Here is a 23427-nt window from a genome sequence, read left to right as displayed (position 1 = left end):
GAGGTCCAGGACCTCTTCTGAAGGCGGGCGGGGGGCAAAAGTCTTTGTCCCCCCTGCCTGCCTTCCCAGGGGCTTTTAAATCACCCCGGACAGCGGAGAAGTCCTCCGCTGTCCCGGGGCGATTTTAAAATGCCGCCCGCCAGCATTTTAAGATCGCCCGGACAGCGGAGAAGTCCTCCGCTGTCCCGGGGTTTTTTAAAATGCTGGGGGTGGGAAGAAAAGCCCTTGCCCCCCCCCAGCCTTCAGAAGAGGTCGGGGGACAGACTGTCCCCGGACCTGGTCTGAAGGCGGTTTCCCTAGGAACGCATTAATTGATTTTCAATGCATTCCTATGGGAAACCGTGCATCGCAAGACGAAAAACTCGCAAGACGAAGAGACTTGCGGAACGAATTAATTTCGTCTTGCGAGGCACCACTGTATATGATTTCTACCCCAGTGGGAAGTTTCCCTTGGACAATGTGTAGGATCATGGCAAGTAAGATAATAAATAGAGTTGGGGTGATAACGCATCCCTGTTTAATGCCTGATCTGACTTTGAGAGCCATTGTAATCCACAATTGTTGCTGTCATGTTATTGTGGAGGAGTTGAAGGATGTTCACAAAGCAGCCAACTTTCAGAAGGACAGTCCACAGGGCAGTGCAATTTATGCTGCCAAAGGCCTTAGTCAGGTCAATAAATGCCATATACAGGGGTTGGTTTCTCTCTCTGCATTTTTCTTGAAGCTGTCGGGCAGTGAAAATCATGTCTACTGTCCCCCTAGAAGGTTGAAAACCATTTCGGGATTCAGGAAGGGTATCCTCAAATATAGTTAGGAGACAGTTTGCTAAGATCCTTGCAAGTATTTTGCCAGTTGCAGCTAATAAAGAGATGACTCGATAATTTCTGCAATCCATTCTATCATCTTTTTTAAAAAAAGATTGCTAATTTTGGTATACCTGAAGTCTGCTGGGCTCTCCCAGATTTTTTCGATGAGCTTGTGAAGTGTAAGTTCAATTCTGCCTGCTTTGAGGACTTTGGCAGGTATCCCATCAGGTCCGCTGATTTTGTTGTTTTCCATTTGATTAATAGCTGTACACAACTCTCCCAGATTTGGAGATACTGCAGGCTCATCTCTAAATTGTTTTTGCGGGATTTGTGAGAGGACCTTGGCAGCTACGGGGGAGTTGTGGTTAAGGAGATGTTGGTAATGTTCTTTCCAGTGCAATGCAATAGCTTCTGTATTTTTTATAAGCGTGGTACCATCTGATGGGCGTAGGGGGCTTATGCCATGATTTATTGGCCCATAGATGATCTTTGTGGCTTTAAAGAAACTCTGTGCATCATGAGTGTCAGCTCAGTGCTGGATCTTTTGAGCTTTTTTTATCCACCAGGTGTTCTTTAGTTCTCTGGTTCTTCTTTGAACCTTAGTCTTAGCATTGGCATGGGTATTTTTCTTAGTGGCACAGTTTCTATCTCTTTGTGTGCGGCCAAAATTTGGCACCCCCAAATGGATCTTCTCAGTTATGGATCTTCTCAGTTTCATGCCTGCTTGGCTTGCTGCCCTCTGTGAGGGAACCACCCACACCACCCTTAATCCAGCGCTATTCCTATATCTCGGAGCCTCAGTGGGGCAGGGATATGTCCCAACAACTCTATTCTCAGTAACTCCAAAATGGGACACACCATTCCACCACAAAAATTAAAGGATTCTGTCAAGGTTCTGAGGGTTTTCAGTTCTGATGCATTTCTCCATCAGGTGTGGAATAATGGCTGTGGTCTGTGAGCCCATATGGTCCTTGTCACAGACCTCCCTTCTCTCTCAACTCTGCCCCATATCAGTCAGGCCGTAACCTGAGCCCAGAGTGGCTCCTGAACTGATGACCTGAGCTGGGAGATGTCAGCGCCACCACCTGATTCTGTCTAAAGGAGGAAGTTCCAGGAAGACTAGTTATACCAGCTGAGGAAGCCTCGTTTCAGCATTAAGCCAAGGAGGTCTGGTGCCAATCCCTGACTCTTATTAAAGTTTCTGGACCTGGTTTGTTTGTCTTGCTGACCTAAGCAAGTAAGAGACCTGCTGAGCTACAAGTTACCTTTCAGCATTGCACAAGAACCGGATTCAACACTGACATATTTTGACCAACTTTGCCCTACTTCTCCTTTGGCTCATTGAATCCGACCATGCTCCACCCCACCCTGGCCCTGCAGCCTTTCTCCTTGAGTTGGCAGGAACAAGGTTTGGCACCAGCATATGTTGACTGGGCGATGTGTGCAATTTGCACATGCAGTTTGCATCAAAGTGTGGATTTATATGTGCCAGGTGTTAGGTGTGGCACAGAATATCCAGGAAGCAGTTGTGCTTGAGGAAAGAGAAGATCGAGTGGCTAAAATCCTACATAATGAAAGACATTCGCTGTCTAATAGTCCCTCCTCACATACAAGACTGTTTTTCCCACTGTCCACTCTAATAGGGACACTGTCATAACCATTAAATCAAGGTATTCGCCGCTAGAGATGATCAGAAATAAAAATATATTAGTGGCGATAAGGAATGCTTTTACTTGTATGGAATCTGTAACCAAATTGCTTTTGGCTTTAGCAGCACTACCTCACTTTCTCCTGAACCAAATGCCAGAGTAGAAGTGAAAAATGGAGTGTGCCCTTGTTCCTACTTTCTGGTTTTTCCATTGCAGAAACTTGTTATTCCATTGATATTCTCTGTAAGTAGGACACCAGGGGAGACTCTGAGAGCCACAGGAATACTGAAATGTGTAGGTATGTGTACTGCTTTTTTCTGGGGATACTCAAGGGTATGCAGTACCGTCACCTTTTTTCCTAGAAGAAATGCACTGGTTAAAAGTGTTGCACTTACTGTAACAACTTCATGGTGAGTACCAGCAGCCTTTTTCTAGAAGGAAAGCCCTGGGAGTAATATTATTTTAATAAATGGGAGATACGTCATAGTTCTGGCTCGTATGCTCACTGGGATGGTGTCACTCTTTATCTGGTAAACGAGTGAAGATGCCCTTCTTCCTCCCCATCAGTATGCAAATAACGCCATGTGCAAGCTGAGAGTACACACATCCTACTCAAAAAAGAGAAGAAATGTTGTCCAGTTGGGCATTCTTGTGCAGAGTGCCTGGTGGGCAGGCAGAGGCATGTTCTTTCTTCCACCATGTCCTGAGTTCTCAGCAGATAGAGCTGAGCCACCGCTCACCATCCGGATGATAATCTTTGTAATCTGAGAAGGCTGGTGGTCTTCTGGGAAGGGAAACCTAAAAGAGCTTCCCTTCCCTACTACAAAACAGAAGAGAGCTTCCCCCTCATTCTTGGTATGAAACTTCCTGATCATGCTCTAAGAAGGCACAGTCAGGAAATGTGGTTGGCAGCGGCTTTTTGGAATTGGTTGCTTTTCTGCAATTCCAGCCAAGTCAAATTTTCATTGTCTCTCAGTAGTATACAGAATAAGAAGCAATTAAGTGATGCCTAGTGGATAATCTAGGCACTAATGTTATATCCAGCAGGGGGAGTTACTACTGTGTTGTTTTAGTCCTATTTTGCCATTCAGAGTGTGCATATTCCTGGTCCCTAGCGGGTTTTTCAACTATAGTTTGAGCTGCTCTGTTTAATTCTTCTGCCTCTACCTGCAATGTGGCATGTGAAGTTCACCTTACTGACACCCAAGGGGAATTTACGCTTTATGTGCCAACAACAACAAAAAAGCACAGTGAAATCTAGCCTTTGTTCCAGGAAATGCAGCTGTGATGTCTAGTGTGGGCAGCCGAACTTCCTGGCAAAGTGCATTCCAGAGTCATGAAGCCATCTTGCCAACTGTCCCTGGGAATTTCCACACACACTCCAATCAATCTTCCCTAGGGAAATTAGCCTCTTTTGTTTACTTGAAATACTTTTAGATCTGACGTCAAATGGAGAGTGCAGAGAAACAGAGTGATTCAGATTTTACTACAAATTAAAATGCCGCCCCAACCCAATTTCATCTCTTATAAGCACCATAACACCAGCACATTAAGTGACAAGGAAGAGATCAGGATATAATTTAATGCTTTCTCTCTTAGGAACTTGCCTCCTACCAGGTCAGATTATTTATCCATCTGTCTCGGCAATAGCAGGCCTGCTCAGTCTGGCAGTGGCTCTCCAAGGGCTCAGAGAGAGGCCTTTCCCCCTTTCCCTTCTGTGATATTCTTTTAACTAGAGATGCCAGAGGCTGAGATCTTCTGCATGCAATAGATGTGCTGCAAAAAAGGACTGAGCTACAACAGTGTCTATAGAAATCTTTATCATGTTTCCTGGACTGTGAGTGACGAGCTGCTAAGTTGTCTCTGAGCACCTCCAGGAAAACTGCAAGCAACACTTTATCTCCCTGAGTCATTTGCATAGCTGTGGCCTTCTCTTAAAAATAAAACTTTTTTTTTAAAAAAATAGTGGTTCTGGTGGGAAGCCTACGAGCTGAAGATCCATGTCCTGTGTCTTGATAATTTTAGAATCGTTCGTGTGCTTATTATAGATGGTGGTAATGATATAACTTTGGCATCCACACATTTGCTAACTAAGAAATGGGTGGAAAACGGCTGCTGATGCAGTGTGGAAAATTATTTATTCAACTGGCAACACAGTAAATTACTTTAATGCAGAAAAAAATTGATTTGAATTGCTCATTAGATTGAAAACAACTTTATGAAGCAGGGGGAAAGCCCAGCTGTTGAACAAACAAGAGACACATTGTTGCTGGTACATGAACTTTTATCCTCCGAGTTATTTTGTGGTGACAGACGAATGCTTTTCCTCCCCTCTTTCTGTCCATGTGTCAGCCCAGCTGAGTCACCGAGATCTGGAACAAGAGCACTAGTTCTGCCCTGAGCCCTCAGGTGGCAGTTTGCCATTAAAAATGTTCTTGTACTCTAACCGAAACAAAAACAAGCAAACCAATATTAGATTATGTCTTTTATCAAAATGACTCGGGGGGGGGGGAACTCCCACTCATGTTTAATATAAACTGAATTACTAAATAAATACACAACAGAATAATTCAATGTAAGGTCTGGAGACAGGCAATAATTTCTCAGAGGATTGAAACCAGTTTAAGGAAGTCTTTGCTTGCTATTTAGCATACCACACACAGATTTATTTGGTCGCCCTGTCACTTCTGATCAAACAGTTTGGCAAGTTTTATTTTTTAAAAAAAACTTTACAAACCTGAGGCAAAAGTAGGCCAAATTTGTATCCCTTTCAAGCTACCTTCAGTTGTTCAAGAAACTTATATCTCTCTAGCCTAAATGTAGCTTTGCAATTGCATTTATTCTAACTGCACATTTTGAACTCACCTCATCCCCAGTTACTATTATCTTTAGACAATATGTCTATGCAGATACCCAGTGCAAAAATATGGTGCTTCTACGGTGACTAAATGCAAAGGTGAATGGGGCTCCTGTACCTTTAATGACTGTCCAGACTAGCAAAGCTAGCTGCCTGTCCAGATTCCATACTTTCAAAAATTACAGGGATCCTGCACCCACGAAAGTAGACAATATTGTACCATAATCATGATGTGCCTAGCAGATACTGCTTGAAAGCCGGTGTAGCATAGTTATGAAGAGTACAACAATGATGCTGAGGGATGGGGATGCTGCTGGGGGTTCTACTGTGATGGACGCCCCAGCTGTACCCTAGGGGACAGAAAGCTGGTGGTTGTCCAAGCAGTAATAGCAGGCCCTGAAGTGAAGTGTCATTCCTTGAACCTGCTGGATCCAAAGCCCTGTGGATCCTGGAAGGGACCCAAGCTGAAGCTGGTGTAATGAGAAAGGGGAAAGGCCCACTTACCCAGCTTGTCCTGGCTGGTGTGAGGTGGACGGACTTTTGATGGGCTCCCCTTCCTTAGGACTGCTTGGTATGAGACTGTTCTACTATGTGTGTCCCTGCCATGTCCGTAGGGTATTCCTAAGTGTCTCTTTTTTCGAGTCAAAGCCTCCCATCTGTAGCACCCTGCTTGTGGTTAACGCTTAGCTGGAATGAAATATTCAACGCAGCAATAGAGAAATTAAAATAATAATTTATTTGTCAGACAAATAAATGAGAGACACAGTGGTATATGGATACCAAAGCTCTGCCCACTCCAGCCCTGATGGCCAGCACTTATATTCCCACAGCCCAGCCCCCTTGCTCCTCCTTTGGCTGCCTCTGTCCAATCAGCCTGGTTGAAATTCCTATTGGCTGTTTGCTAGAACCAATAATAAAAGATACACCCATTTCCTATTACCTTTTATGGGAGACAAAGAGCTATATTTCCTTCTATCTATAAATGGCAAACAAGTAGCCATATATCTTACATTTGCCTCGACCAGGCACCTTAATTACCAGATAACCTTTTTGCCCTATTGCCCTATTCACTCCAAAACAGATGGCTAATGGTTCTAATTTTATCTTAAACAGAGATCTTGGGTTCACCTTCTCACACACCATCAATGAAATAAGAATCTAACATAAGAAGCTAACATTTCTTACTTTCTAAATCCTTTGCATAATTACATTTAAGCCAATATATTTCATACATAACATAGATAGATTTTTAGAAGAAAAGGAACTTAATAAAACAGCTTCGAAAGCAACCCCTTAGATCTACACCCCCCTTTCAAGCCAGCTGCTGTTTCTATTAGCTCTTGCCCTTTAACCTTATGAAAATATGGCTCGCGTCTTCTGTTAAACAATAAATTTCACTATTTACCAACTCTTAATTGTGTCTTTGCAGCTTGATTGTATTCTGTAATTTGTATGGTCAGTGTGACCTTTTGCTCCCAGCCTGTAATTTCCTTTTACAACCCTGAGGCACTGCTTATAGATCAGAGGGGCCCTGTTTAGGAAGATAAACATCTGCCAAAGCACCCAGCCAGCTGCTTTATGCCTAGCATGAGAGATACAAACATTTACAAATATATTTTTAAAGCTCATTTTAAAATGTAGGCCTTGATCTGATGCCTCCCATCTGCATTATGGAGACAATAATACAGAGGTAGTACTACTATATATGTGCCCCAAGCTTCCTCCAAGGAGTGGAAGGGGGCAAGCATGGTTTTCCTAGGCCGGGCGGAAAGAGAGTGGGAGGCAGGCTTTTGCCTTCATGTCCTGCTTCTGGGCATTTGGGTGCCGCTGTAAGAAACTACTAGGCAAACTAGATGAGGGTCTTTGGTGGGACCAGCAGGATAAAACTGAAGCAGCGAGTTTACAGGTTAGACTACGGCTGGGTGTTGTGATTGTTCCTGAATGTCCTCATGGAGGTAGTGACCAGGAATGAGTGACAGGTTTATTTATTGTTCCCGTTGCACCCTTTCCCACAAAAATAGGACTGACCTCAATGACTAAGGCCTGTAGTCACCAGTAGGTTAGAGAGGTTTTATACATTTTTTGTGGGTTTCACCTTCCAAATAGTCTGGAAGCTTCTTTCGATTCAGAAAATAGTTTGCAGGGTTCTAAATTGTGCCATTAGATCAAATCACATTACACCAATCTTTTGGCAACTTCGCTGGTTATGGAATGGGTAGGCAAACTAAGGCCCGGAGGCTGGATCCGGCCCAATCGCCTTCTCAATCCGGCCCACGGACGGTCTGGGAATCAGCGTGTTTTTACATGAGTAGAATGTGCCATTTTATTTAAAATGCATTTCTGGGTTATTTGTGGGGCCTGCCTGGTGTTTTTACATGAGTAGAATGTATGCTTTTATTTAAAATGCAAATGGGTTATTTGTGGGGCATAGGAATTTGTTCATTAAAAAAAAATAGTCCGGCCCCCCACAAGGTCTTCGGGACAGTGGACCGGCTCCCTTCTGAAAAAGTTTGCTGACCCCTGGGTTATGGTTTATTTCTAGGTTCAATTCAACCTCCCCCTACCCAAGTCATTCCTTCCAACCTCTTCAGTGTGGGCCTAGTCATTGGCTGGTGGGCATTAGAGACGGAACCTTTTTGGTTGTAGCACCCATAATCTGGAACAGCCTCATTGCTGCTCACTTTTATTGAGAAACAAAGACTACCTTATTCCTGTGGGTTTTTGCCAAATACTGCCCTTAACAAGGTTTTGGCAACGGCTGTGGCTGCCTTTAGAATATCTGCTATAATTTGCTCTTGGTCTGATTATTATCCTATTATTTTAAGGAATGTGTGGTGCTGTGATTATTATGGAAAGGTGAGGTTGAAATGCGAAGAATAAATAAATAAATATAGATTCAGAAATTGAAAACAGCCAGCCCTGCCCAATTCTGTGGATCAAAGGGCAGCAGTGTTGCTTTGAATACAATATTCCCTTTGGTGTAAAAGAATGTGACATAATGGACTTATCTCATTTATATCTATGAGATTACAGTTTTTTGCTGTGTAGCGATTATAACTAGTTCATTAAAATCAAAGTGGAGACAGAATTCTTAAACAGTTGCATTAACTTTTCAGATTCATTTAAACAGCCGAGGACTTATCTATTCTGTGGGCTTGCTGCTGGCATCAGTTTTCGTTACTGTAAGTAGATCACAGTTTTATTCTGGACTTTTAAGATAGTAGCAAATAGTGAAATAAAAGCTTAACCCCATTTTGGTAAGGCATGTATGAAATATGGTGCAGTTGTGGAATGTAGCAGTGTGTGTTATGATAAATGTAATGGGTGATTCATGGGCAGCATCTTCCAAAGACTTCTAGTGCCCAGAGAGTCTGCTCAGACCAAATGGTAGCTGTAGAAGTGATGAGAGATTTCTAGGAGCAGGTTGGTAGATCTAGGCTGTGGTGGACTTTGGGTCTCAAATTTCAGCGATCCCAAAATTTGAAGCCCCCTTCCTCTCTCCTTCAATTCTACATCATAGCTTTGCTGCCCTTGAGGCTCCATGCCCAGTGCAACCAAACCGGTCACGCTCCATTAAATCTACCTCTGATCTAGGTCAGCTCTATATCTATGTGAAATTGTTTTATGTGCCTCAAGAAAAACATTTCTTATTGTCTAATTGCAGGTGTTTGGTGTTCACTTGAACAAATGGAAGCTGGACAAGAAGTTGGGGTGCGTGTGCCTTCTGCTCTACGGCATCTTCTTGTGTTTCTCCATCATGACAGAATTTAATGTCTTCACTTTTGTGAATTTGCCTATGTGCAGAGATCACTGATCATGTGGATGGACTGCTGAGAGGCAATTTTCTTCTGTACCTGTGCAATATGAAACATGGTTGGCATCTCCAAGCAGCGTGGGTGCCTCATGAAGGCCGTGAAGTACACCTCCTCACTGTTCATTGGGTCCTCTTCCTGTTTGGGCTTAGCTCTTTCTAAGCCACTCCTTCACACATACAGACACACACCTGGAAACTCCTGAATCGATGTGAAGATTGACAAACTCAGATCCTCTAAACAGTGACTTGCAGTCTATATGAACTATCTTCTACCTGGCACTGAGCCAGAGAAACTGAACTGCCACAGTTTCTTCTTTTTAACTTATTTGAAGACTAATCTAATTTATGAATTGAGACTATAGCTAGGATACAAAGAAGAGGTACATTGTGTTGGGTGCTTTCTGAGGAAAATAGAAGGGACCTATTTTATTCCCTCCCCCCCTCCAAGACAAGCTTTCTTGCAACTTCCTTACGTTTCTGAGTTTTCAGTTTCATTTGGAAGATCCAAAAGTCACAAATGGCACTCAGGGAGCTGAGTTCCAGGTACTTGTTAGTAGGAATGGACTTCATACTTTTTGAAAGAAAGCACGGAGGTAGTACAACATGGCTTCCTCACAGGAAGTCATGTATTGCTCAAAGCTATTTGAGAGGAACCCTAACTGAATGCAGACTATAGAACTGAATGTTGCTACAATTTTATTCTTATCATCAGAATTTGATTGCTAAGTTGTTTGTTATATTTCCAAGCAATAGTTTTAGGCCTACTCTGGAAGGCTAACAAGGTGGAGTTCTGGTTTTTAACTGTCAGTAATCTGAAATGCAAGGTCAGAAGCAAAGCCTGGACTGACCTTTTTGTGATTTCTCAATATTTCTTGTTTCTGTAGCACTTTTAGATTGAAAAGTGCTTTGCAATCCTTACCTTCTTTGCCCTGACAACAATCCTGCAAGGTAAGTCGCTCATATTCCCACAGGGAATTTTTTCCCCCAAATGGTGGAGCTGAGGCTGAGCGAGAACGATGTGCCAAAAGCCGATGAGTCCCTGGAGCGCTGAGCCAAGGCTTGAACCAAAGTAGTCTGGGTTCAGCTCAGACCTCCGGCTACTGGATTGTCAGATGAGCTCTCAATGTATTGGAGACTGGGAAGTGAGGAAAGGGCATGTAAAGCTATCTTTTTAACTGAGAGGAGAACATAAGCACATGGCATACATTTTTTAAAAAGTTAGTTATAGACACTGGTTTCTGAAAGGCATATTTTGCACATATATTATTGCTGATGTTATCATTTGCCACTCTGCAAAGGATACACTGGACCTGGGTAGGGTTTTTTCTCTCTTACAGATGCATCTGGCACAATATGCTGGGAATTTGTCCTGTGTGAGCTCCATTTCAGGAGCACTTCCAAGTGAACTGTGTCATCTACCTAATACAAAACTGCTTAGAATTCATCCTATGTCCTCTTGGAGGTAGGGCTGGGGAGAGGAACAGGGAGGAATGACGATGACACTTTGAAAACTGAGTATTTAGTAGCTGAGATGATTGTGAAAGATTTGCCATTCAGCATTACATTGGCCCTGCTGTCTTTGGCGCAATACTGCATTTGTCTGTATGACAAATTCCTTACACCTTGGTAGAGCCACCCATCACTGTCCCAGCTTCATAGTTGTCCTGCTAGGCAAATGTTTGAGGTATATTTTGTCTGCGGTACAAACAAAGGTCATTATTAACAGAGAAGCAGCAAGCTTGAAGTGTTGGGGTTAAAAGCATGCTCCAGAGTAAAAAAACCTATCTACCCACTGGTTTGCACTTTTACACTTGATTATTTTAAAATGAATTTCCTTGGGATAAATGGTGTGAAATAAAATTTTCTAATCTGCAAACTCCCTTCATCCTAGCACCTTGCTTTATCTTACGATATCCACAGTGAGCACCTAGTAGTTGTTGGAGTTTTCCTTGTTTCTTGTAGCCACATACATGGCTGGTCAATGGCCAGCCTGGGAGAGTGAACCCCATAGTTCAATGGAGAATGGAGGAGGTGGTTCATTTTCCCTCCATCCCCACCACTTTCACAGACACACACATACTTTTTTGATGTTTGCATTTCTGTGTCAAACAACTTCAGTAACATTTGTTCAAGTTGTACAGTAGGCCCACAACTTACATGGGGGTTACGTTCCAGGGATCCTATCTAAAGCCATAATCACATAGAGTCAAAAACCTATTGGGTTCAGTTGTGGGTGGGATTGCCAAAGTCATTTTTCCTGGAAACCTGCCCACTTTCCACCCCCTTAAAAGAAATTCCACGTGCGTAAAGCTGAATGCACACAAACTAAATGCATGCAAATGGTGGGTTTACTGTACAGTTTTCTACTAGTTTATGAATAATGTTCTGATGCAGGGGTCAGCAAACTTTTTTAGCAGGGGGCCGGTCCACTGTCCCTCAGACCTTGTGGGGGGCCGGACTATATTTTTGGGGGGGAAATGATGCAAGAGCACCACGAGCCCCAGGGGCTGCTTACCTGTGTCTTGTGAGCGGCAGGGGCTGGTGGTGGCTGCACCAGAGGGACAATGAGTGGCACATGAAAGGGCTCTGGAGAGGGGCTGCTTAGAATGGTGGCCGCTTGAGCTCTGGCACAAACAAAGCCCAGCCCCTTCCTCTTCTAGGCAGGGTGGGGAGAAGCCAGGAGGAGGTGCTGCCGCCGCCGTGTGAGGGAGAGGGAAAGAACGCGTGTGCGCGTGTGCGTGCTAGCGATCCACACGGCGATTCCCGGACCTTCCGCGGGCCACATCCAGAAGGCAATTGTGCCTGATCCGGCCCGCTGGCCTTAGTTTGCTGACCCATGTTCTAATGTCTGTCATGAGGTAATCCCATTTCTCTAGACCAGTGGTTTTCTGATTTCTGTCTTTAAGGGAAGGGTGATTCCACACCAGCTTGTCTGTGGAGAAGCCCCAAGCATCTCTCATGGGACACTTGTGTGCTGCAGAGGATTCTGGGACATATTCTAAGTTACACACACTCTTCGTATAAGGAACTAGTCTCGCCTTCAAGTGGCAGTGCAGTCTAGAACAGACCCAAGACTTTGCTACAGCTGTTGATTGCAGGGAAAGTTAAGTAACGGGGATGGAACTTGTCCTCCTGATAAGCATCAGAGGAACTCCAGGATTCCCAGAACACAGTTTGAAAAGGTTTGCTTTTGACATTTGTGCCATTCCTTCTTAGTGGTGTTTTTTATTAAATCAGCAATAGTGACCATTCTTCCTTTATAGGAATCAGTAATAGTGACCATACTTCCTTTAATCAAATTTTTAGCTCCCAGAAATACATCAGGATTTTTAAAAGTTAGTTGCTTACTGCTTACTTGATTGTACAATAGGGCTAACACTTCACCTCCACTCTTTCCGGTCATGGTCTACACTTTAAAGTTCTGTTTCTGGGCACCTCCCCCCCCCCCTGCTCCAGAGCTTTCCCTGCAAAAAGCCCTTTCTTTAAAGCACAGTTGGTGCAAACAGCAATCTGCTTAGACTTGACACTTGCTCCAAGCACTAAAGAACAGGTTTTCACGGGAAAGCTCTGCAGCTAAAAAAGGAACATGCTGGGATACAAAGCTTTTAAGTGTGACCATGCAACTGGAAAGAGCAAGGCAAAAGGTAAGTGTGGATAAGCCCATAGCTTGTATCTGGAAGACCTTTTTAAGCAGAATATCTTTCAACTATTTGGAGGGCAGCTCCAATGGAGCCAGTTGGATTTATTTCTATGAAATAGCCTTTATATATCTTGTGATACAGCATAGTATTATCTGCATCAAAGAGACCTTTCATGTGGGAGGGAATCATATATTGTAGGAGTTCTGTAGCATTGAATGTGCTTTTCTAGCACAGCAGATGGACATTATGAAAGCGGGTCAGGAATGTGAGCCAATTAGATTCAAGTTGGGGAATGAGGATTTGGTTTGCATGTCAGTTCCAGAGAAAGACCACTGAGTGTTCCTAAATTCAGACCTGAAGTGTGTGCCCCCCAGCCCTGCCTCTCTGAGGTCAGTTGATGAAACTGGAGTTGGTGAAGGTCAGACTCCTAGTATTTTATATACAGTCTTGGTCAGTCCAGAGGCTTCATTACAGGGTCTGGTGTTGCATAGCCGTGTTCCCTGTTGTGCATGGCTAGGACTTAAGGCTGGAACACACACAACCCTAAATAGCTTTCTAGGCTGAATCCTAGCCCCAGGTTCTGATGACCATGTGTATCCAGTCAAAATTCAGTGCTTGGTGATGTGTGTGTATCTGAATGAGAGATTGATTCACCTTGAATCACTCACTTTTGGCCCATTTACAGAAGTAAAGTCTATGTAACTTTGAAATGCTGGCTAGATGCATGCTGACGTATTAATGCAAGACAAATGGATCATTCTAGAGCGATCCATTCAACCCACATTTTGAACATATCAATTTAGTTGTCTGAATTGGCTCCTGTTGCCGGTACACTGGTTGCTGGTTTTAGGAAGACTTCCATATTTATTGCATCTTAACAATGTGTAATAGCTTACTGTGATGTGTAGGGAACAATTAAAATGATCAGGTGTAATGCCTAGTTGTGAAGGTAATTTTACCGTCCTTTCTGCTTCAAATCATATAATTAGGGGCTGACTTGGGGCAAAATTCTCATTACTTAGTAGGATTGTACAGATTACCAACTGAGGTCACATGCACATTTATAGTGAGTTACCACTTGTTATATAGTGTAGGGTATAATCTGAAGCCTGTTGCTCACCCATAAGTCCTGCTGAAATGAGTAGAATGTATTTGGTAGCCTTCCCCCCCCCCTAATCAATAAAATAAAATAAACCCAGCATAATAGGTTCAAAATGAATTGGAGACATTTCTTTGGTGAGCAACTTTCCTTTGTTTCCAAGATAAAATTAATAATACAAGCTTTTGTACCAAGTTGTGAACATTTTTTGTTTAATAATCTGTGTGTGTTTTAAGTAGCTACAGTCATGGAATCACTGCATATATAAAAGCAAACACAGAACAGAAATCCCCAGGAATAAAAAAAAATGTTTTCATTGTTTTTATCTTGGCTGTTGCTTCAAAGAGTTCTGGGGAATTTTTGTGTAGACTGAGCAGCAGGGTCAGCTCTGTTAGCCTTGAGTGTACTTTCAAGAACTCAGTGAGTTGGCTACTACCAAAGAGAATGTTGTTCTTGTAGTGTCTGGGGTGGGGGGGTTGTTGAAAAATGTATGTAAGCAAGCATGGATTTTTCTAACAGAAAATGCACTAGTGTTGGAAGTTGGTTTATTCAAAAAGTATCCCTTATAACTGTATAGCCAAGGATTCATATTGGTTGGGTCAGTACTGCAACATGCTTTGCATTTTTCTTTGATGTGTGAAACAGGAAATGCTTGCCAATTTGAGATATACAGACTTCTCAGGGGGAAAATATGATTAAAGATTATCTGCAAAACCAGTTGAATGAGCTAGGCATTGAGAAAGCTTCACAAGGACAGGCTCACAAGCTGCTATGGCATGTGTATATCATGACCTGGAGAAAGGAGGTGGGTCAGAAGTACTGTGCCAGACACACAAAGCATTCTCAAAAGCAGAAGTGGGGAGCCTGTGGCCCTTCAGATGCATTTGGACTGCAGTTGCCATCTGTCCTAAGCAGCAAAACCAGTTGTCAAGGATAGTGGGAGTTGTAGTCAAGCAGCAGGGAGAGGACTACAGGGACCCCCACCCCAGCGTAGAATCAACAAAGACATACATCCCAATCCATAAATAATACAGACTTGATGTTTTGTTTCCTGGGCATCCTCTGGACTGAATCAGAGTTGGGAACAAGACATTTCCCTGACCCTGGTCAATGACCACAGCTGCTGCCATGCTCTAGGGCAGGAGGAGGTTGCAGGTTGCCAAAGAGATACAGCTTTCAGCCTAAGTCCAAACCCCTGTGCAAGCAGTCTGCTCAGACCTCAGGAAAGTGCAATCTGTCCCCACTGGGCGGGGAAGAAATGAGAGAGATTGGGGGGGGGAGGCATGGCAGGAAGAAAAGGGGTGACCTACTGACCTGGGTCCCACCTGCAGCCAGCATGCAGCTCCTGGCAGATTCCCATGAGAAAATGTGACCCTTCAGGACCTTGCTAATGGTCTTCACTCCACAAAAAAGGCTCCCCTCTGTTTTGAGTAGAGTATTGTTTCATATCCCTTGCAGCCTGATCCTGTACATGATCAAAATAAGTACTGTGCAATTCAGTGCAATTTGTAGGTTTACAACTTAATTCGTTCTGGAGGTCAGTTCTTAACCTGAAACTGTTCTTAACCTGAGGTACCACTTTAGCTAATGGGGCCTCCTGCTGCTGACGCGCGATTTCTATTCTCATCCTGAAGCAAAGTTCTTAACCCGAGGTACTATTTCCGGGTTAGCCGAGTCTGTAACCTGAAGCGTCTGTAACCCAAGGTGTTAGATTAGCCAAACTGTTACAGTAGATTTAGTCAGGCTAACTGCTTTTAGATGGTTCTCCAGAATGTTCTGATTGTTTAACGTAGCTACAGAAAATAATAACTCTGGAGATGAAAAAGAAACGTTTGATTCAGCAGATTTTCCTTACCAAAACACATGCTAATGAATGCACTGTCTTTTACATTGTTCTCAATAGACAAATGACCATAATACAGAAAATGTTTTTGGTCATTTGTATTGAATTACTTCGGCTGCAGTTGGAGGCAGAAATTAAGAAGTATCCTGGGGAGGCAGGAATGAATTGCCAGGTCTCAACACAAGTATGCTCCAAACCGTTCAGGTTTCGTGACTTGGAGAGAGAAACTGACAGAAGCAGGTGGGTGGTCCAAAACAGGCACAGGGCTTGCCCTCTAGAGCATCAGTCAGGAGAAGGAAGCAGGAATTTAAGAGGATTGCACTGTCTTGCCCACACACCCCACCAGATGCACTCATGTACAGCTCCCCTACACAAAAGGTTGCTTTTTCACATGGAGGACCTGTACTGAGAGCCCCTTCACATGACTGTCAAATCCATGGTTGGCAGTGCGATGAGAAGGAGCAAAGCACACTCAGCCGTGAGGGTGCTCCACGCAGCATGACCTCGGGATGCCCTCACACACTCTTTCCCTACAGAGCAGGATTTGCTGCCCTTTGGTCAGGCAGTCTTCACCCAAGAAGCCAGTTCTTCAGTCTGAGGAATAAGCTCAAGAGTTAGGCTGTCGCACAAACATACCATGCCATGTTACAGGACTAGACCATCTCCAACTGCAGGGTGCAGGATTCTTTTTTCATTGATCCATAGAATTGTAGAGCTGGAAGGGACCCTGAGGACCTAATCCAACCCCCTGCAATGCAAGAATATTAAGGTGTCCCGTACAGGGATCAAACCTGAATCCTTGGCATTATCAGCAGCAGGCTCTAACCAACTGAGCTATCCTGCTCCCTCTCAGTTAAAAAAGCATCTCTGCAAGTAGGAAACTAACTCAGCAGGGAGGGCTGGGTTGGGATATTTGCCTTCCTGGTGTTCTAGCTCTCTACTTTCAAGGAGGGGCTTTTTAAATGCATGGAAATGTTAAAAACTGACAGCCTGAAATTTCAGCTGTAGCCAGAAATTATATAGTTTCTCCGCGTGTGTGGTATGTATGTGTCTTAAGATGTCATTGTGTCTTACACTGTGGCTTCTGCCTGTACCACCAATCCTCTGTTTCCCTTGCAAGTTTGGCAGATTGGCCTGTAGTTAACTGCTGTTCAAACTGTGTTTTGATCATAGAGTTTTAGAGTTGGAAGGTGCATTAAAGGCCAATCTCTATCCCAACTCTCCTGCCGTGCCAATTACAGCATCCCTGAAAGGGGGTCTTCCAGCCTCTACCCACTAACAGATGAGAGTTGGGGCCCCTCCAGATGACCTGTTTGCAGAGTATTCATCCTGATTTGCAGTATTTATTGAACATCCATCCTGAGCTGCTTGTGGGGTGTTTCTACATATTTTCATTAGTCGTCTATTCACCCCACACTTTTCAATGCATTTTCCCATCAGTTTTCAAACTGCAAAAAAGTCCAAACAGAGCCCTTGGATTCACTTCAACTGCCCAAACCTAAAGTTCCAGTATGTCCTTAATCACTCCCCAAGATACTATCAGTCAATACAGCCTCACAAAGGTGCAGGACTATTACTAACATGACCCTCCATTCTGTCACAGCTCCTCTGACATCATTCAAAGGTGGTGTTACCAGGAAGGTCTTCCCAGCTGATCTCAAAATCCAGGCAGGACAAGATGGCAGGAGGTGCTCCTTCAAGTAACTGGGTCCTAGGTCCCAGGTAACTCATAAATGAGATCCCAGCTTTAAGCCATGGGGAGCGCTAGGCGGTTGGTTTTGAGAGATGCCATTTATATTTACAGCAAATTGTCCCTGATGTGGCCAGGTACATTTACATCCCACTTTTAATCCAGTGAGGTCAACATGACTGTTCCCATGTTATCCTCATAACAACCCAGTGAGTGGGAGTTAGGTGAACTTCATGGCTGAGTAGGAATTTGAACCTGGGTCTCCATGGTCTCGGTGCTATGCTTTTACCCATCAACAGCTACTGTTTAAAGGGCAGGGAGAGTTTGGGTCCTGGCAACTGCTCTAGAATGCCACAATCTGACACTAGGCCCACTAAGGACCCCAGAGTCCTTGCCAAGTATTGACTTCATATCTGGTTTCCCACAGAGAAACCCCCCAGTGTCAAATATGACAAGCTACATGCCGGTCCTAGGCTAACTGCTGCATATTAGCGCCTTCTATTTGGGGCATATGAAATGGTCATTTTCTTTGGATGATAGAAGAAAAATCCTGGAGACATAGGCTCAGAATGCATCCAGCTGTCTTTCATGATCATTTATTAACTTCATCTATAGCCTGCCTTTTCCTGCAAGGAGCAGTGAAAACAGAATTCGTCCTATTAAGACTATGAGGTTTTTCCGCCCTCCTCCTTTCAATGAATGCTGATTATGCGCACATATGTCTTTCCACCCCAACACCTGATTTTGTTGGGCAATAGAAAACAAACAAGGAACAGACTTAGGAATGTTGGCATGGGGTTAAGATGTGCAAGTTTTGTTTTGTTGGTGGTTTTTTTTAAACGGACAATTGCACTTCCCCCTGAAGGAAGCAATAAGGTGTCTCCTGGGGAAATTGCTGAATAGGTGGGCATGTGCAAAATCAGGTTCTATTTCCGTTTTTAAACAGAGCGGCAAAAAACATCATAGTCCCCCGACTGAACAGTAGGCAGGAAGAGGAGATTCAGAATAGTCTCCAGGGGCGGTTGGTGCCCATTGAGACTAGACAGAAGACAGAGAGGCCACAGGCACAGCCAACTAATTCTAGTTTTGTCCCCATCCTCCTCTCTGCCAAGTGCTACAAAGGCAACACGGAAACTAAGGAGCAGGAAACTGACAACCAGAACCACCTCATGGACTGGATATTAGTAGGAATGGACTTCATACTTTTTGAAAGAAAGCACGGAGGTAGTACAACATGGCTTCCTCACAGGAAGTCATGTATTGCTCAAAGCTATTTGAGAGGAACCCTAACTGAATGCAGACTATAGAACTGAATGTTGCTACAATTTTATTCTTATCATCAGAATTTGATTGCTAAGTTGTTTGTTATATTTCCAAGCAATAGTTTTAGGCCTACTCTGGAAGGCTAACAAGGTGGAGTTCTGGTTTTTAACTGTCAGTAATCTGAAATGCAAGGTCAGAAGCAAAGCCTGGACTGACCTTTTTGTGATTTCTCAATATTTCTTGTTTCTGTAGCACTTTTAGATTGAAAAGTGCTTTGCAATCCTTACCTTCTTTGCCCTGACAACAATCCTGCAAGGTAAGTCGCTCATATTCCCACAGGGAATTTTTTCCCCCAAATGGTGGAGCTGAGGCTGAGCGAGAACGATGTGCCAAAAGCCGATGAGTCCCTGGAGCGCTGAGCCAAGGCTTGAACCAAAGTAGTCTGGGTTCAGCTCAGACCTCCGGCTACTGGATTGTCAGATGAGCTCTCAATGTATTGGAGACTGGGAAGTGAGGAAAGGGCATGTAAAGCTATCTTTTTAACTGAGAGGAGAACATAAGCACATGGCATACATTTTTTAAAAAGTTAGTTATAGACACTGGTTTCTGAAAGGCATATTTTGCACATATATTATTGCTGATGTTATCATTTGCCACTCTGCAAAGGATACACTGGACCTGGGTAGGGTTTTTTCTCTCTTACAGATGCATCTGGCACAATATGCTGGGAATTTGTCCTGTGTGAGCTCCATTTCAGGAGCACTTCCAAGTGAACTGTGTCATCTACCTAATACAAAACTGCTTAGAATTCATCCTATGTCCTCTTGGAGGTAGGGCTGGGGAGAGGAACAGGGAGGAATGACGATGACACTTTGAAAACTGAGTATTTAGTAGCTGAGATGATTGTGAAAGATTTGCCATTCAGCATTACATTGGCCCTGCTGTCTTTGGCGCAATACTGCATTTGTCTGTATGACAAATTCCTTACACCTTGGTAGAGCCACCCATCACTGTCCCAGCTTCATAGTTGTCCTGCTAGGCAAATGTTTGAGGTATATTTTGTCTGCGGTACAAACAAAGGTCATTATTAACAGAGAAGCAGCAAGCTTGAAGTGTTGGGGTTAAAAGCATGCTCCAGAGTAAAAAAACCTATCTACCCACTGGTTTGCACTTTTACACTTGATTATTTTAAAATGAATTTCCTTGGGATAAATGGTGTGAAATAAAATTTTCTAATCTGCAAACTCCCTTCATCCTAGCACCTTGCTTTATCTTACGATATCCACAGTGAGCACCTAGTAGTTGTTGGAGTTTTCCTTGTTTCTTGTAGCCACATACATGGCTGGTCAATGGCCAGCCTGGGAGAGTGAACCCCATAGTTCAATGGAGAATGGAGGAGGTGGTTCATTTTCCCTCCATCCCCACCACTTTCACAGACACACACATACTTTTTTGATGTTTGCATTTCTGTGTCAAACAACTTCAGTAACATTTGTTCAAGTTGTACAGTAGGCCCACAACTTACATGGGGGTTACGTTCCAGGGATCCTATCTAAAGCCATAATCACATAGAGTCAAAAACCTATTGGGTTCAGTTGTGGGTGGGATTGCCAAAGTCATTTTTCCTGGAAACCTGCCCACTTTCCACCCCCTTAAAAGAAATTCCACGTGCGTAAAGCTGAATGCACACAAACTAAATGCATGCAAATGGTGGGTTTACTGTACAGTTTTCTACTAGTTTATGAATAATGTTCTGATGCAGGGGTCAGCAAACTTTTTTAGCAGGGGGCCGGTCCACTGTCCCTCAGACCTTGTGGGGGGCCGGACTATATTTTTGGGGGGGAAATGATGCAAGAGCACCACGAGCCCCAGGGGCTGCTTACCTGTGTCTTGTGAGCGGCAGGGGCTGGTGGTGGCTGCACCAGAGGGACAATGAGTGGCACATGAAAGGGCTCTGGAGAGGGGCTGCTTAGAATGGTGGCCGCTTGAGCTCTGGCACAAACAAAGCCCAGCCCCTTCCTCTTCTAGGCAGGGTGGGGAGAAGCCAGGAGGAGGTGCTGCCGCCGCCGTGTGAGGGAGAGGGAAAGAACGCGTGTGCGCGTGTGCGTGCTAGCGATCCACACGGCGATTCCCGGACCTTCCGCGGGCCACATCCAGAAGGCAATTGTGCCTGATCCGGCCCGCTGGCCTTAGTTTGCTGACCCATGTTCTAATGTCTGTCATGAGGTAATCCCATTTCTCTGCTCTAGAATGCCACAATCTGACACTAGGCCCACTAAGGACCCCAGAGTCCTTGCCAAGTATTGACTTCATATCTGGTTTCCCACAGAGAAACCCCCCAGTGTCAAATATGACAAGCTACATGCCGGTCCTAGGCTAACTGCTGCATATTAGCGCCTTCTATTTGGGGCATATGAAATGGTCATTTTCTTTGGATGATAGAAGAAAAATCCTGGAGACATAGGCTCAGAATGCATCCAGCTGTCTTTCATGATCATTTATTAACTTCATCTATAGCCTGCCTTTTCCTGCAAGGAGCAGTGAAAACAGAATTCGTCCTATTAAGACTATGAGGTTTTTCCGCCCTCCTCCTTTCAATGAATGCTGATTATGCGCACATATGTCTTTCCACCCCAACACCTGATTTTGTTGGGCAATAGAAAACAAACAAGGAACAGACTTAGGAATGTTGGCATGGGGTTAAGATGTGCAAGTTTTGTTTTGTTGGTGGTTTTTTTTAAACGGACAATTGCACTTCCCCCTGAAGGAAGCAATAAGGTGTCTCCTGGGGAAATTGCTGAATAGGTGGGCATGTGCAAAATCAGGTTCTATTTCCGTTTTTAAACAGAGCGGCAAAAAACATCATAGTCCCCCGACTGAACAGTAGGCAGGAAGAGGAGATTCAGAATAGTCTCCAGGGGCGGTTGGTGCCCATTGAGACTAGACAGAAGACAGAGAGGCCACAGGCACAGCCAACTAATTCTAGTTTTGTCCCCATCCTCCTCTCTGCCAAGTGCTACAAAGGCAACACGGAAACTAAGGAGCAGGAAACTGACAACCAGAACCACCTCATGGACTGGATATTAGTAAGTAGGCAGGAATGTGGAGTCTAGTTCAAGTTAGGGCATTCACGCTAATGGACAAGCAAATCTTGCACAAGATGCAGAGAACAATCTAACAATCACTACTGAATCTGGTGTGGTGTAAGAAGCCACATCTGTTTATTCATCTGCCTGTTCCATTCACGCATAAAGCAATAATGTTTCCAATGAAAAAAGTGCATGCAGATAAAGGGAACTGAATGCTTCTCTCTCTTCCTGCCTTGCTGCACTGGGCTCGGTTTCTTCCAACAGCCTGATACCAGAAGGAGCCACCATGCCATCTTACAAATTGCTTATGAATATGAGTGAATGCTACAGTATGTTGCAAGGTGGTCTTTCTCTGTGAGAGATACACATGCTATAAAGAGATTTAATTGGCATTGCAAGGCTGTAGGCTGAAAATGAAGTCTTTCTTTGTTTCTTAGGGCCTCCTCAGTATGTTTTTAGGGTACCTATGGTGTTTTGAGCATACATTTAAAAGTCTAAATTATAGATTCCACTTAGGCATACCAACTTTATGGCACAATTCCCCAGATACCCCCTGTACTTTGAAGCAATGCAATATACAATCCTAAATTCTTAATATGAAAGGTTTCACCGAAGGCATTTGGTTATGCCAGTCTCAAGAACTAGAGTGCAAATGGGAATCTGTGGCCTTTTCAGATGTTGTGGGACATCAGCCCCAGCCAGCGTGGCCAGGGACCAGGAGTGACGACAGGAGCTGTAGTCCAGCAACATCTGGAGAGCCACAGGTTTCCCATCCCTGAATCAGTAGAGATAAACCAGAGACGTAGCTATGGGTGGGGAGGGGCTAGCGAGGTTTTTTGCCCAAGGTGAAGCCTCCAGAGGGCCCCACTGAGGTGCCCATCCTGTGTGTGTGTGTGTGTGCGCGCGCACGCGCGTGCACACACAAAAAGGGGGGGGGGTGCCAAACTGGGTCTTTAACCCAGGTGAAATGAATCCTAGTTTTGCCCCCGAATAAACCCTCCAGTCTTTGTGTGTGTGGTTGATCCTTTTTTTCCAGGTGGTGGCAGTAGGTCCAGAAGGGCCAAAACGTGGTTGGCATGATCCCACTTCAAGCAACTTTGTCAGAGTTAAAGTAAATAAGCAGAATTCAAACTTCTTGCTAGGGTAGCCATCTCCCTCCACCAGCTGAGACAGAAGAATTTTCTGATTTTTCTGTTTATCATTTGATAAATAATAGTAACCCATTTGATATAAAAGCAATAATTTTATCTTCTTGGACCAGTCAGTCTCTTGAATACAGAGAGCTCTCAAACAGGTATGGGGAATCTGAGACCACCCAGATGTTGTTGTTGGACGTTCTCTCCCATCAGCCTCTGCCAACTTGGCCAATGCAGCCCCATCATATCTGGCGGTCCACGGGGTTCTTATCCTCGGTCTACACAGGGTTCTCTGCTCATTTCCATGCAACATCACACATGCACAGGAATGCATGCATACCTCCCCCCCCCCCATCATAGAAGTGAATGGGAAAGCCCACATTTACAGGATCTCCACGCAGGCCTCAGTATATAGATTGTTGCACTGGAGTGCAATCCAGAAAAAGATAGACATAATTGGGGCCTGGTCTGAGCATGCAGCAGAATACGGCAGAAGAATCCTGCAGTGGTAGGACCACTTTATATTGCAGGTGGGGACTG

General features: G+C 44.2%; 1 protein-coding gene and 1 long non-coding RNA gene across 5 annotated transcripts in view; both read left to right on the top strand.

Annotated features, from left to right (window-relative positions):
- The window catches only part of SLC24A3 (solute carrier family 24 member 3), a 178200-nt gene extending 167198 nt beyond the window's left edge, over window positions 1-11002 (top strand). For all 4 annotated transcript variants that reach the window (XM_081205994.1, XM_081205992.1, XM_081205991.1 and 1 more), the window contains exons 16-17: window positions 8429-8494; window positions 8977-11002. In XM_081205994.1, coding sequence (XP_081062120.1) covers window positions 8429-8494; window positions 8977-9126 — 216 coding nt within the window. In that variant the 3' untranslated portion in view covers window positions 9127-11002. The remainder of the gene's footprint in view (window positions 1-8428; window positions 8495-8976) is intronic.
- Window positions 11003-20908: 9906 nt separating this feature from the next.
- On the top strand, window positions 20909-22998 carry LOC308593571. Its single transcript, XR_014011017.1, has 2 exons — window positions 20909-21748; window positions 22788-22998. It is a non-coding gene; the product is annotated as an uncharacterized lncRNA (long non-coding RNA).
- Window positions 22999-23427: the final 429 nt, after the last annotated feature.

Source organism: Podarcis bocagei (assembly GCF_964188305.1).
Source record: "Podarcis bocagei genome assembly, chromosome: 8".
NCBI classification, from domain to species: Eukaryota; Metazoa; Chordata; class Lepidosauria; order Squamata; family Lacertidae; genus Podarcis; species Podarcis bocagei.
Note: the sequence above shows the minus strand (reverse complement) of the source record. Positions and strands in the feature narration are given on the sequence as shown.